Source organism: Columba livia, chromosome 27, assembly GCF_036013475.1.
Source record: "Columba livia isolate bColLiv1 breed racing homer chromosome 27, bColLiv1.pat.W.v2, whole genome shotgun sequence".
Classification (NCBI taxonomy): Eukaryota; Metazoa; Chordata; class Aves; order Columbiformes; family Columbidae; genus Columba; species Columba livia.
In genome coordinates, this window is record NC_088628.1 from 2,967,398 (window position 1) to 2,982,551 (window position 15,154).

Genomic DNA, 15,154 nt, shown 5'->3' on the forward strand with positions numbered 1-15,154 from the left:
AGGGTCTCAGGCTGCAGCTTTGAGATCAATAAATCTCAAAACTGTGTCCAGTTCAGCTCCCAACAGGTCCAAATCTGCGCAACCACCGCCAGGGCAGAGCCAGAAAACTGGATTTCCCTCCTAACATGCACTGCAGGGTCCTGCTGAAGTACCTGCTGTATTTCCCTGCTTGTATTAATCAGTCTTATTGGCATCTGTTCACCCTAAAAATGACAGCCATTTGTCTGCTTCAGTAAAAACTCCACAGATTATGGCTGTGATCAGAGGCCAAGCAACTTGCGATGCTTGTAGAAAATCCTCTTTTTCACAGAATCCCAGAATGGACTGGGTTGGAAAAGCCCTCAGAGCTCATCCAGTCCAAGCCTTGGTCCAACTCCAGTCCATTGACTAGATCATGGCACTAAGTGCCATGGCCAATCTCAGTTTCAAAACCTCCAGGGCCGGTGAGTCCAGCACCTCCCTGGGCAGCCATTCCAATGCCTGACCACTCTCTCTGCAAAGAATTGCTTTCTCATCTCCAGCCTCAATTTCCCCTGGCAGAGTTGAAGCCCATGGCCCCTTGTCCTATTGCTGATGCCTGGGAGAAGAGCCCAACCCCCACCTGGCTAGAACTGCCCTTCAGGTAGTTCTGGAGAGGGCTGAGCTCAGCTCTAAGCCTCCTCTTCTCCAGACTAAACAAGCCCAGCTCCCTCAGCCTCTCCCCATGGGTCTTGTGTTCAAGTCCCTTCCCCGGTCTTGTTGCTCTTCTCTGGACCCGCTCCAGCACTTCAATCTCTTTCCTGAGCTGAGGGGCCCAGAACTGACCACAACACTCCAGGTGTGGCCTCCCCAATGCAGAGCACAGGGGAAGGATCACTGCCCTTGTCCTGCTGACCACACTAGTTTTGATACAGGACAGGACACCATTGGCCTTCTTGGCCACCTGGGCACACTGTTGGCTCATGTTGGGCTTCCTGTCCATTAGTCCCCCAGGTCCCTTTCTGCCTGACTGCTCTGCAGCCACTCTGTGCACACCCTGTAACGGGGGAAAAAAGGACTTGAATTGGTAGAACGCAGCACAGATCACGAGGGCAGCAGAAATTTTAAAAATGAGAATTAAATTCTAGGATAACACAAGAAGCTCCTGCAGTATTTCCAGATTGGACGCGCTCCGGTCCGGCCTGCACCGGCACCACCACCTCCCCCCATAAATCAGACGTGAGCGGTAGATTGCCAACTTCAAAAGACGGAAAGATTATGTTTCTGTCAGGAAATCTACATCTTGGTGTCTTCATTTGGAGCCCACAGTGTATGTCCTCCATGGCACTGCTGTCAACATTATCCCTACAATAAATTAGAAAGCACTCAAGATGATGGATAGGCCATGCAGAAAAGTAATAACTATTGAGGGAGAGCCAGCGCAAACTGCCACTCACGGAGAAAGCCCGAAATTTACTGACTTCTGCAAGCTCTTGAGGAATAAATGGAGAAATCAATAGGAGATTACAGAAATACACATTTTTAATTATTAAAAAGCCCCAGTATTGATCTGTTTCTTTTTTTCCAGAGGTAAATACCATTATAGAGATTTATAAATGCGTGCCTATTGGCTCCATTGAATTCAGATGAAGGGATGCTCTCTCTGTTGCTGAACCAAATGGCTCGTGTTCCCCGTTTCTGAATAACTGCGGTTCCCTTTCAAAAGTGGCTATTTCAGAACAGGAGCCGTTCAGATCTGGCTCAGGCTGAAGAGATCTCCTCCCCCTTTTTCCATTTAAAAACATCCTTCCAGTGAACACCATACGGCATCTATCATAAAAACCACCACCCTCACTCCCTAAATCAGGATTAGGAATTGTATTGAAGCAACATGTTAATAATCCCCCTTCTTTTCAAAAGGAAAGTGTGGTTTTGGCAGTAATATTGTCCTCTATGTGTACACTGGTCTCTCCTGTTTTTCTACAAAAATAGGGAGATAAAAATCAGATTCTCAGCATTAAGATTCCTACATATGCTCAGGAGGAAAGAGGCGCCATCAATCTGCAAAAAAACCTTCGTGTCGCAAATCAAAAGATTCATAGGGGACGCCCAGCTAAGCACGTAAAGACTTTTACCAGGCAATAAATTAGAAACTCCCATATTTAAACCACTGCGTATGTCACCTCTATCACCGCACAGCCCGGCAACGCTCACTTGGTAAACTCGGGTGGAAAGTTTTCTTCTACTCCCTTTTTAGAAACTCCTCCTTGGTTATTGATCAGAAATGACTCACTGTATAATTCCTCGTCGGCGCCACTTCCCTCAGACAGATGGGAAAGCGAACACACAACAACGTGTTACTCTAGGAGAGATATTCCCACCTCCAGCACTCAGTATCTGAAGCCCTGTGAGAATTCCCTCTGCTCCCAACCCCGGCCGACCCAGAACAAAACGGCAGAAATTAACCCCCATTCCTATTCTCCCCTGTTCTGCAGGACGATCGCGTGGCAAAATGCACTTAGAACCGGTACAGCGCACCAACAGGGGCTTTCAACATCCTTATTTTTGGCTGCTGCTTTGGATAAGCAGCGCACACGTTTCAGCCTCTGTGCAGGCAATTACTGCATCACTCGCTGGTTAAAACAACTTCATAGGGAAAACACCACAAGAAGCAGCAAGACACCGCGTTCAACTCATACTGAAGCAGAAAGAAGCATAAGAAATCTTTGAAGTTTACAGTTTGGGTCAACTAATAAAGATAAGGTCAGACATTTTTCAGGAGCTAGAGCTGGCTACAGATTTTGTTCTCTTTTCTGAATATGCTCAGGATAGAGATTGTCTTTTATAATCCATCTAAAGTAATTTATTGGTGGGGCATCTAATGAGTGGCTGACACTGGAAGCTGTGCTGCCATCAGAGACCTGGACAGGCTGGAGAGCTGGGCAGGGAAAATGTAATGAAATAGAACAAGGGCAAGTGTAGAGTCTTGAATCTGGGCAGGAACAACCCCAGGTTCCAGTGTAAGTTGGGAATGACCTATTAGAGAGCAGCGTAGGGGAAAGGGACCTGGGGGTCCTGGGGACAGCAGGGTGACCATGAGCCAGCACTGGGCCCTTGTGGCCAGGAAGCCAATGGTACCTGGGGTGGGTTAGAAGGGGGTGGTCAGTAGGTCAGAGAGGTTCTCCTGCCCCTCTGCCCTGCCCTGGGGAGACCACACCTGGAATATTGTGTCCAGTTGTGGCCCCTCAGTTCCAGCAGGACAGGGAACTGCTGGAGAGAGTCCAGCGCAGCCACCAAGATGCTGGAGGGAGTGGAGCATCTCCCGTGTGAGGAAAGGCTGAGGGAGCTGGGGCTCTGGAGCTGGACAAGAGGAGACTGAGGGGGGACTCATTCCTGGGGATCAATATGGAAAGGGGGAGTGTCAGGAGGATGGAGCCAGGCTCTTCTGGTGACAACCAGGGACAGGACAAGGGGCAATGGGTTCAAACTGGAACACAGGAGGTTCCACTTGAATATGAGAAGAAACTTGTTTGGGGTGAGGGTGGCAGAGCCTGGCCCAGGCTGCCCAGGGGGTTGTGGAGTCTCCTTCTGTGCAGACATTCCAACCCGCCTGGACACCTTCCTGTGTAACCTCATCTGGGTGTTCCTGCTCCATGGGGGGATTGCACTGGATGAGCTTTCCAGGGCCCTTCCAACCCCTCACATTCTGGGACTCTGTGATTCTGTATTAAACTTAAATGTCTCTCATGTTCTAATCCATACATCCACTTTCCTGAAATTTGTAAAGCAAAAAATCCTTACGGACAAATCCAGATCCCACAATTAGATATTTTCATTATTATTTTCAACCATGTGTAGCAGGCAGCTGGGTTTTCACACTTGGGAATTAGGTTCCAAAGATGAAACTACAAGAAAAACGGTTTGCTGCTCTCTGTGAACAATTTAATATCAGCCACGGTGTGCAAACCAGGCCAAGTCTAACTCACGATGTTGAACCGTAAGCACCACGATGCTTCGTCAAGTGTCCCCTGCGCTGACAGCAAACTCATCTGACAAGCCGGCTGATCACACCGCACGTTCCATTCATCACAGCCTTCCGCTAGGAAAAATGAAACAGCCTCTGGAGCAGCAAATTGAATGAATTCATAGCTTTGATGCTATAAGAGCCAAGATCTTTTTACTTCCATCGCAAAGAATCACCAGGCTCATCAAACAGGTGCTACATGCGGTCTCAGGTGGACTAACTCTAACAAAACTATGCTTAAAAAAAATCAGAGCTCGAGAGTTCTTATGTAAAAAAAGACGGCCTTAATAGGTACAGATGGTGATGCGAAGGGATGGGGAAGGATGAAGTCACCAAGAATTCTCCAGCACTTCCCACTGAGCTGAGCGTCCCGGTCCCTCTACCTCAATCCCTTTCCCCACACCGGATGGCAGCAGCAGTTGTTCGACTGATTCTGCACAGATACTAAATCCATGGTAAGCATGCTTGGCTGAGAAGATTTACTTCTTACTAGAAGACTTTAAGAATAAGCACATTAAAACGATCATACGAAATAAACACAACCCCTCATTTCGAATAAGAGGGACTTAAGAGATTCGTGGATCCCTCCTGGCTTAGCGCAGAACAAACGCTTACACAACAGACACCAGCACGTCTCGCTCCAGGTTTTGCTTCAGACTGGATCCAGGGGAAACAAAACAATCTGTATTTAAGAATTCCCAATGAGTTATGCTGCCTGTTGATAAGTCACAGTATCTGTAGCACAGTTTGCCCGTCTCACAGAATCACAGAATCCCAGAATGTCAGGGGTTGAAGGGACCTGGAAAGCTCATCCAGTGCAATCCCCCATGGAGCAGGAACACCCAGATGAGGTTACACAGGAAGGTGTCCAGGCGGGTTGGAATGTCTGCACAGAAGGAGACTCCACAACCCCCTGGGCAGCCTGGGCCAGTGTTCTGTCACCCTTACTGGGAACAAGTTTCTTCTCAAATTCAAGTGGAACCTCCTGTGTTCCAGTTTGCACCCATTGCCCCTTGTCCTGTCACTGGTTGTCACCAGAAGAGCCTGGCTCCATCCTCCTGACACTCCCCCTTTCCATCTTGATCCCCAGGAATGAGTCCCCCCTCAGTCTCCTCTTGTCCAGCTCCAGAGCCCCAGCTCCCTCAGCCTTTCCTCACACGGGAGATGCTCCACTCCCTTCAGCATCTTGGTGGCTGCGCTGGACTCTCTCCAGCAGTTCCCTGTCCTGCTGGAACTGAGGGGCCACAACTGGACACAATATTCCAGGTGTGGTCTCCCCAGGGCAGAGCAGAGGGGCAGGAGAACCTCTCTGACCTACTGACCACCCCCTTCTAACCCACCCCAGGTACCATTGGCTTCCTGGCCACAAGGGCCCAGTGCTGGCTCATGGTCACCCTGCTGTCCCCAGGACCCCCAGGTCCCTTTCCCCTACGCTGCTCTCTAATAGGTCATTCCCCAACTTACACTGGAACCTGGGGTTGTTCTGCCCAGATTCAAGACTCTACACTTGCCCTTGTTCTATTTCATTACATTTTCCCTGCCCAGCTCTCCAGCCTGTCCAGGTCTCTGATGGCAGCACAGCTTCCAGTGTCACCCACTCCTCCCAGCGTCTCTACCTGGAGACGCTCCCAAAGTAACATAGTTAGTTCTAGTGAAAGGTTTTATGGAGAAAAGCACTTCAGACAGCGCTTTTCCAAACCACAAATCCTCATTTACAAGCAGCCACCTGCTTTAAACCGATAGGATACATTTAGCATAATAAAGCATTTAGAAATGAAGCAAATTGCTCCCCAGCGGCCTGCAATTAATCATTGCCATAAAAGAGGGGTGTGCTCTGTGCACCCCACAATTCACCAGCGTCTCCAGCACATCCCTCGCACGTACCCGGTCGAAAGGAATGCCGTACTTCTTCAGGATGGAGGGCGAAATGAGGGTCATCTTGTGGCGGAGAAAAGCATCGCAGCCCTGAGAGCTTCCTGGAAAAAACCCTGCAGGGACATTAAGAAGAGAAATGTCACTATAGGCACATTATATCCAGTTGTTATTTAAGCAGCGACAAGCCGACAAAATGAAAACCTGCCTCGATACTTCATATAGATCAAAACAACGGGCATAAAACCGAGGATGGCAGTAATTAGCACATCCCTCACCGCTTAAAATAGCACATAAATTTTGTGACAAAAACTTAAGACGTTGAGGCACGTAAGCCTGAATTCCATTCAAGTTGAGAGTTAGCATCTAAGTCTTCTATGTCTGAGAATAATTGGTCAAAACCTCAGAGAAACCCTGGCAAATTAAGAAATAGAACCTGTCTATCTCAAGTTTGGGATAAAACCCTAAACGCTGAGCTACCGCGTTTCTGAGCATGGACAAGGGAAGAGCCACGAGCATCCACCATCTGCTCCCAACACTGCAAGGTCCTTTTTATACCTTCTCTGACAGGCACCTATATTATTCCTGGGAAAGAAACACAACTCCTAAGATTCCAGAGCGATCCACTCTACATACCACCCACTAAAGAAAAACAAATAAGCACATAGATGTCAATATTCAGTCAAAATAATGGAATAAACCCCATATCCATGAGAAGGCAGAGGAAGGAGGGACACACATCCACTGTGGTCACCAAAAAGTCTGGTGGGGACGCTGTGATCTGACCCCGCAGCTCAACACCATCAATGGTTCAGTTCTACAACATTCATGCTGAGCTATTAAAACAAATCACGATTAATTAAAAATACTAAAATTGGGGGTAAAAACTAAACAAAGCCTGTGATGTCAGCACATCGCGCCCCGAAATCTCAGCTCAACCGATAGAACATCATTCTGTTCAAGCCCAAGGGTTCCTCTCCAAGTAGGGGAGTCAATGGCAAATTATGTGTTTATAGGGATTTCAAAAGATCACCACTTAGGAAAATAAATAAGCCAGGCTCAAGAAACACAACTAATTGATGAGACATAATGGAAGGGGTAGCAGAAAGTGGAAAGGATTACTGGATTCCAGGTTTCCTTATATTTTTGTACTAAAAGCATTTCAATTAAAATGATGACTGTCAGCTACCCAGTCTGCCGTCCCTCTCCGCAGTCCCTCTTTTTAATGCACAGTTTAAGTGGCTCTCATTAAAGCTACTAATAAAGAAGCACATTTTAAGTGATTAGCACCAATAACGTGGCAACACATTAACATTCTCTCCCAGGGCTCCACAGCTCTCCCAGTGAGCCCATTTACAGCTCAGCTATTCATTTGCCATATTAATTGCACGCTCGTTTCTCCACAGTAAACGTCGTCATCCTATAGAGCGCTGACGCACCAGACAGGATGCCCGAGTCCCAAAGCATCACTCATCCCAACTTCCAAAAGGTACCAAGCAACAGGAAACTACAATAAAGACAAGATCATCGATCATTTGCTTCTAGTTGATGTACTGTCAACCATCGATGTGTCTCAAAAATGGATAAGCAGTAAAAAATAAGGTACAAACAGCAAGAAACTTGGTATTACATATATCAGACTTTGGTGTGGTACCTGGGAAATAACCCAACTCAACTGTAGCTTTGAAATGCAACATTTCTGAGCAGCAATTTTCAATGTTATTTGTATGTAGGGATCATGGCTCTCAGTGCACAGAACACAACGCTGCTGTGCCCCTGGACATTTATACCATTTATTCTACATTGATCCTACACAACCAGTTGCTCAATTCAACATCCTCTCCTACCTTATTCACATACAAACCAGTTAATAGGACATCAGACTATCACAAGAACGCCATGACCATGAGTTTGTCTATTTTTTGGAAAACCAGTATCCGAATGTCTTTCTTTTGCATCAGAAGAGTCTTCCAGATTCTCCTGCCTGCTTCCAGCACCAGATTTAAATCATTAAAATCCTCAGAGAAGATACAACACATAAATTTTGAGTTAATTATTCTTTTTTTAGCTGGGCGGCACTTAGAACGTTTGCAAGTGAATGAAAATAGCAATAAAAACCAAACACAATGAATTTAGAAATCCATATATCTGCAGTCAGATCTCTCCTCTGAAGTTTCCACTGTGACCAGCTGGAAATGGGCAGAATTCCCACAGGACTCACCTTTCGCCAGGCGCTCCAGCCTCTTGCCGTGTTCTGGAGGGATCGCGTACCTGCGAGACAGGGAACATAAGAACATATAAGAAAAATCACACTATAATGTGAAAGAAAAATGCTAGAAACAAGTGCGGTAATGACTTTTAGCACACCATGCTTGTGATGAACATCTGGAAATACATTCCAAAGTTTCCAAGTCTGGAAGGTATCGGTAACACGTAATTATAACACATGGAAGATAGCCAGTACTTTCATAAATGTCCTTAGACATGTTGTATGATGTGTATTATTTTCCTGTATTTTTTTTTAAACAGGACTTCACAAGACGACAAAGTGATGATGCAGAAAGTTAAAGGGGTAAAAAAAAGAGAGCAAAAGAATTTCACAGAATCCCAGAACGTCAGGGGTTGAAGGGCCCTGGAAAGCTCATCCAGTGCAATCCCCCCATGGAGCAGGAACACCCAGATGAGGTTACACAGGAAGGTGTCCAGGCGGGTTGGAATGTCTGCACAGAAGGAGACTCCACAACCCCCTGGGCAGCCTGGGCCAGGCTCTGCCACCCTCACCCCAAACAAGTTTCTTCTCAAATTTAAGTGGAACCTCCTGTGTTCCAGTTTGAACCCATTGCCCCTTGTCCTGTCACTGGTTGTCACCAGAAGAGCCTGGCTCCATCCTCCTGACACTCCCCCTTTCCATCTTGATCCCCAGGAATGAGTCCCCCCTCAGTCTCCTCTTGTCCAGCTCCAGAGCCCCAGCTCCCTCAGCCTTTCCTCACACGGGAGATGCTCCACTCCCTTCAGCATCTTGGTGGCTGCGCTGGACTCTCTGCAGCAGTTCCCTGTCCTGCTGGAACTGAGGGGCCACAACTGGACACAATATTCCAGGTGTGGTCTCCCCAGGGCAGAGCAGAGGGGCAGGAGAACCTCTCTGACCTACTGACCACCCCCTTCTAACCCACCCCAGGTCCCATTGGCTTCCTGGCCACAAGGGCCCAGTGCTGGCTCATGGTCACCCTGCTGTCCCCAGGACCCCCAGGTCCCTTTCCCCTACACTGCTCTCTAATAGGTCATTCCCAACTTACACTGGAACCTGGGGTTGTTCTGCCCAGATTCAGGACTCTACACTTGCCCTTGTTCTATTTCATTACATTTTTCCCTGCCCAGCTCTCCAGCCTGTCCAGGTGTCTCTACAGTGTAAGGAGAAATAAATCAAAGCCACATCTCGTGTTGCTTTTGTGCACAACCAAAATTCACCGGTTGTGGTCTGACAGGTTAGAAAGGATAACAAAGGACAGAAATCAAACATAGGATGTTTCAAGATTTAGACATTAAGCTGATTTAAACTGATGGCACCTAATCTTGTAAAATAATAAATACAGCAAGGGGCTCCCAACATCCTCTGACCAAAGTTTGACAGTGCCTTAAATTGCATAATTATCAAACAATTCAATTTCATTTGCCCGGGACAAAGCTAGTAGCTTTAATTTTACAAAGACCATTCATCACTTACATAAATGTGATAAAACTAATCCCAATCCAAAGCTTCTTTGTGGGATTAATGTCCCTTAAAACAGGGAAATGAGACATTCCATTCCTTCTGGGAAAAACGCTGAAGGATTGGGAAAGAAGTCATTTATGGCTACAAGGCTGCCGATGATTAATGTAATATCCCCAGTCTACAATGCAACCTTCACTTAATTAGTGCCTGTAATTGGGAGTTGTAAAGATAAGATTAATTGAATCTTGAGGATGTTAAAAGTTTAATACGTCGGAACATGGTTATTGTGTTATCTGGAAGCGCAGACCGCAAAAGCCGAGCAGAGCTTTAGAGAACGGTCCAGGGAGAGACGCACAGAAAGGACTTGCCTGGATAAAACCAGCAAGAGAGGAGGAATTTCCAGCTTATAAAAAAGAACTATATGGAATAATACACAAAGCAGAACACCCTATAGCGGAACAGTCTCCTGGGAACGGCTGGCTCCAATTGTAGAAATCAAGCGCTTTGTTTGGGCCAGGCTTTAGGAAGCAGAGCCTATACATCCTTATACATTCATTCTTAGGAATTCACCGAATTAACTGCAGAAGAGAATTAGAATTAGGTCAAATTCTGCTGTAAGTTACACTCACTAATGTGACTGATTTACATAAAGACAGGCAATAAGGAGCTTGGGCTGCTATTTAAAACCAGTAAGAGAAACAGAAACTCCTGCAAGTATTGCCCAGATTGAGCCAGCTCAATCCAGCCATCAAATGATTGATTACAAGCTAGAATAACGACGGGGGCGACACAGGAAGATTAGAAATCACCGCAATCAAAGCAGAACTGTTATTGAGCACGGAAGCTGGTTTATGGCATAGAAAACTTCCAAGAAACTGGGTTTGCAAGCAAAGCAAGAGACTGATGCCTCAAGTCTGTACTCCCAGGGTCGGCCTTGCAGCGGTTGACCAAGACAAAAGGCCAAGTCGAACCCAAAAACCTGCTGCTCAGCACTTTGCGGGACTACAGCATGAATAACATCTCGTTGCTTTGCCAGGAAACACAAGATTTACAGAACGGAGCTAAAAAACAAGCTCAAGATAAAAACCGCTAGAGCTCTATGTCTCAAATGTCATCTTACCCTGCAGTCAACTATCTGAAAGTAATATACCGATCCTTTTAAATTACCGTCTTCGACAAAAACAAGAGCAGGCCCCCGAAATGGTTGAGGCATCACTTCTACAAACACGGAACTCATTGTTCTAGCTGAAAGCTTTTCAAACTTGTTTCGCGAAACCTCATTCCAGGATTTCTCGTCTCTATTCCTGTGTAATCTTCTGAGTTCTCGAGCATCCTGCAAAACTGATTCTGATCGTAATGACCAGACATCAGGGTCACGGCTCCAGAAGGTTCTTACCCCACAGCTACTGATATGGTAGATAATCACTTCCCTTTGGTGGTAGTTTGCTGTTGTTAACACGAGTTTAACTGGACAGTCCCCTTTACATTCTTAACACAAAAGAAAGATCCTTCCTATTTGCCATAAAGGATGTCATTAATAGTGTAATTTTCTTGGTGTTTTGTTTATTCCCTTGGAATGATTTGATGGATGTGGATAATTATCAGACTATAAAAGCCAGCAAATGTGCTATTTTCTATCGCTCTAAATCATCAAACAAATAAAGTGTGAAACAGCATTTTTGAATACAATTTTCTCCTCTAATGGCTTAGAATTATTATCAGGAACAATGAAAATAAATAAGCAAATGTCTTGCAAGTTAAGAATTAAATGAGTGTGTCAGTATAAAAGAGCAGACAGACCATCCCGAGATACAAGGACCAGTTTAGGAGCCATTACAAGACGACATAACACGGAATTCACTCCAGCAGCGACCGTTTCAGCATCAGATGCTCTTCAGTTTAGCGCCAGGTTAATGGTTGGACTTGATGATCTCAAGGGTCTTTTCCAGCCAAAACGATCCTATGGTTCTATCCTGTCCCTTAGTTCAACCTCCCCACAAAGCTCTTGTTGTCACACGTACCTTGTGTTTTTGACAATTCCACCACATGCCTCCCCACATCAGGCTCTCCTTCCATCAACACAGCAATTAAGCAGTGATTAAATTACTAAACTTCACGCGCCCAGCTCGCTATTGGAGCTCAAGCACCGTGGGCAGGAGGAGGTTCAACCACAAAGCTTCAAAATGTCACTTCAGCCCCATTCCCGGGAGAAGGTAAAGAAGCCAATTTCACAGTGTCTGCACAAGGTCCAGCCAAATGGGCCCCACGCACTTCAACACGCTATAATTACCAAAATAAGGAACAGAAACGAAAGAGAACAGCACGTTTCAAATGCCCGAGACCATGTGTGGAGCTGGGGGTTAGTGATCTGTCTTCGAGGCAGATTTAGTTGTGCCAAGAATACTGACCCTTTGACGATTCAAATGCCAACCCGCTCTCCATCATGACAGGCGGAATAAAAAGCTATTATTTCAATCTCTGTAAGGCAAAGTGCGTCCAGAAACACATCATCTGAACCCTGACCTTCACCATCTTTAGCCCCCGTGACGACAGCAAAGCCTCCAAAGAAACCCCCATGTCTCTTGAGAATATCACCCAACAGAACCACTAAGAAGCTCCACTACATACAGGGCAGCCCCTGATTTGCAAAGTTCATATTCTGCTCCTAAGGCCTAATTTTTCTATGAGGTAAAACACTTGTAATACTACATCTCAAAGTAAAGCTCAGAGCAACAAGCGCCATTTTTCCCACTATTTTTAAGCTGGTTTCCAGCCTGTATGGTAAAAAAAGTACATTTCAACAAGAAGAATGAATTGCTCCATCGTTGATAGCGCCGTCATCTTCCTCCCTTTCGTGGTCAGCTCTCTTTTCCTCACCTTTATTTTCCTCCATGTTTAACAGCCCTTCATTCCTCTCTTGTTAGAAGACAGAAATCATCTCCCTTTCTTCTCTTCTTCATCAGTGTCTGAGGTTGCCCCGCAGTCAATTGGCTGTATCCAGCTCCCCCTCTCAAGATCACAGTTTGGAAAGGAAAATCTCGGGCCTCCCTCATCTGTCCCCTTCTGTGTTGGCTCCTTTACAACCAAAATGCAAATACACGCTCTGAAGATAAGATTGCAGACAGATCAGAGCTCCTTGTTCCTAGGAAAGAACCTTTATCGAGTGTCTGCAGTTTTATCTTTAATGGATCATTTTACAGGACAATAGATGACGGAATTCAGTATCTTTAAGCAGCAGCGTCAATGATTTCAAAAAACGACATTTTTTATTGAAATACACATAGAGAGAGAGATAAACATAGAGGCTGGGGAGTAGCTGCTCAAAAAGCCATAATAAAGAGTAAATAGGTAATGACAGAACAAGATTAGAGCCACCCAAACACACCACATCAACCCGGCTGCTAAAGCTTGGAGGAAAAGGAGCTGTGCAGAGAGCTGCTCACATCCCAGAATGTCAGGGGTTGAAGGGCCCTGGAAAGCTCATCCAGTGCAATCCCCCCATGGAGCAGGAACACCCAGATGAGGTTACACAGGAAGGTGTCCAGGCGGGTTGGAATGTCTGCACAGAAGGAGACTCCACAACCCCCTGGGCAGCCTGGGCCAGGCTCTGCCACCCTCACCCCAAACAAGTTTCTTCTCATATTTAAGTGGAACCTCCTGTGTTCCAGTTTGTCCCCATTGCCCCTTGTCCTGTCACTGGTTGTCACCAGAAGAGCCTGGCTCCATCCTCCTGACACTCCCCCTTTCCATCTTGATCCCCAGGAATGAGTCCCCCTCAGTCTCCTCTTGTCCAGCTCCAGAGCCCCAGCTCCCTCAGCCTTTCCTCACACGGGAGATGCTCCACTCCCTTCAGCATCTTGGTGGCTGCGCTGGACTCTCTTCAGCAGTTCCCTGTCCTGCTGGAACTGAGGGGCCACAACTGGACACAAGATTCCAGATGTGGTCTCCCCAGGGCAGAGCAGAGGGGCAGGAGAACCTCTCTGACCTACTGACCACCCCCTTCTAACCCACCCCAGGTACCATTGGCTTCCTGGCCACAAGGGCCCAGTGCTGGCTCATGCTCATCCTGATCTGGTGGCCTATACAGACGCCCACAATAGTATCACCCTTGCCAGCCCGCCCCTTCACTTTCACCCACAGACTCTCAACTCGCTCCCCATCTGTGCCTGGACAACACTCAATGCATTGTAGTTGCTCTCTCACATAAAGAGCAACTCCACCACCACGCCTGGCTGGCCTGTCCTTCCTGAAAAGGACACAGCCATCCATGACCACATTCCAGCCATGTGTGCTGTCCCACCATGTCTCCGGAACTGCCACCAGATCATCATCTCCTGCCCTAACAGAGGTTTCTAACTCCTCCTGCTTATTCCCCATGCTGCACGCATTGGTGTGCAGGCATTCCAGAGAGCGAGCTGAGCACACCCATCTCACCCAGGGGGATGGGAGGCCTCCCAGCCTTCATCAGCTCTAGAGTGATGCCCCACTGATGCAAGGCCAGAAGTCCTCTGGGAACAGCACGGCAGGAAAATCAGGAGCAAACCTGTTCAGGAAGGGGAACAGCCAACATTTTCAGCCCTTATTTCACTCAATAAAATCTCTTTTCCATGCACATCACTGCCTAATTATCAACCCTGTTCCCAAGCACGATCTGGAGAAGTACGGAGCGACTTTGCTGCTAACAGAACAGTAAAGCAAGATAAGAAACTTCCTCCTTCCCTCAAGAAATTAAAGTTCATGTATTTGCAAACTCTCAATTTGTTTTCCAGTCACAATGGGCAGAATATCTCAGGTCACTCTGGAGCTGGGGTCCAGTTCTTACAGATTCCCCATAGGAAGACGAGAGTCAAATGCACCTTGTGCCAACCACACACTGGTAAAGGACTCTTGAACCCCTAAAGTTGCCATAGCTAAAAAATAGTATTAAACAGGCATTAGTTTCAAAAAGTGAAATTAGGCAGCAGCTTTTTAAAATTATAATTTTAAAGCAATATGGATTTGTGGAACACCTGAACTCCCCACTACAAGATTTGCACCAATGAAACAACTGGCTACTTTCACATTGTTTCACTGCCCCAAAACTCAAGGAATACAAAAAGGAGATTTTTTTCCAGTGCTCAAATGTAATTTTTAAATACTGTTTTAAAACAGAGTTTAATACGAATGACCATCTGGTCTTGGAAAGACTCTCAAAGCGGCAGCGCTGCAAGCTCCACAGCCACTCGTGTCAGGCACAAAGCACAAATCACATATCACATTGGAGTGACTCTCCTTGCACACACACGCAATAAACCCATAGGCTGCTCCTGCATGCGGTGGATGAGCCGGGAGAAGGAGCTATTTTACTAATAAAAGGTGTTTGGGGAAAAACATTATGAAATCATTTATTCATTCAGTTTGGCCAAGAAGATAATTAGTATACAATTCAACAGAGATGAATGACTACAATATTCATCCCCTTGCCACTCTCCATTATTTGTTTTGAAGAATCTGTTCACATCCGATTCATTTCCCAAAACTGGCAATCAGGTTATTAATTACTGGTTGCTTTTTGTAGTGGATACTGTAGGAATACAAAGAAAAGTGAT

General features: G+C 46.3%; 1 protein-coding gene across 9 annotated transcripts in view; it reads right to left on the bottom strand.

Annotated features, from left to right (window-relative positions):
- KDM4B (lysine demethylase 4B) overlaps positions 1 to 15,154 on the bottom strand; it is an 81,980-nt gene that overhangs the window by 42,321 nt on the left and 24,505 nt on the right. For all 9 annotated transcript variants that reach the window (XM_065042607.1, XM_065042606.1, XM_065042604.1 and 6 more), the window contains exons 6-7: positions 8,076 to 8,125; positions 5,867 to 5,970 (exon numbers count right to left, since the gene is read on the bottom strand). In XM_065042607.1, coding sequence (XP_064898679.1) covers positions 5,867 to 5,970; positions 8,076 to 8,125 — 154 coding nt within the window. The remainder of the gene's footprint in view (positions 1 to 5,866; positions 5,971 to 8,075; positions 8,126 to 15,154) is intronic.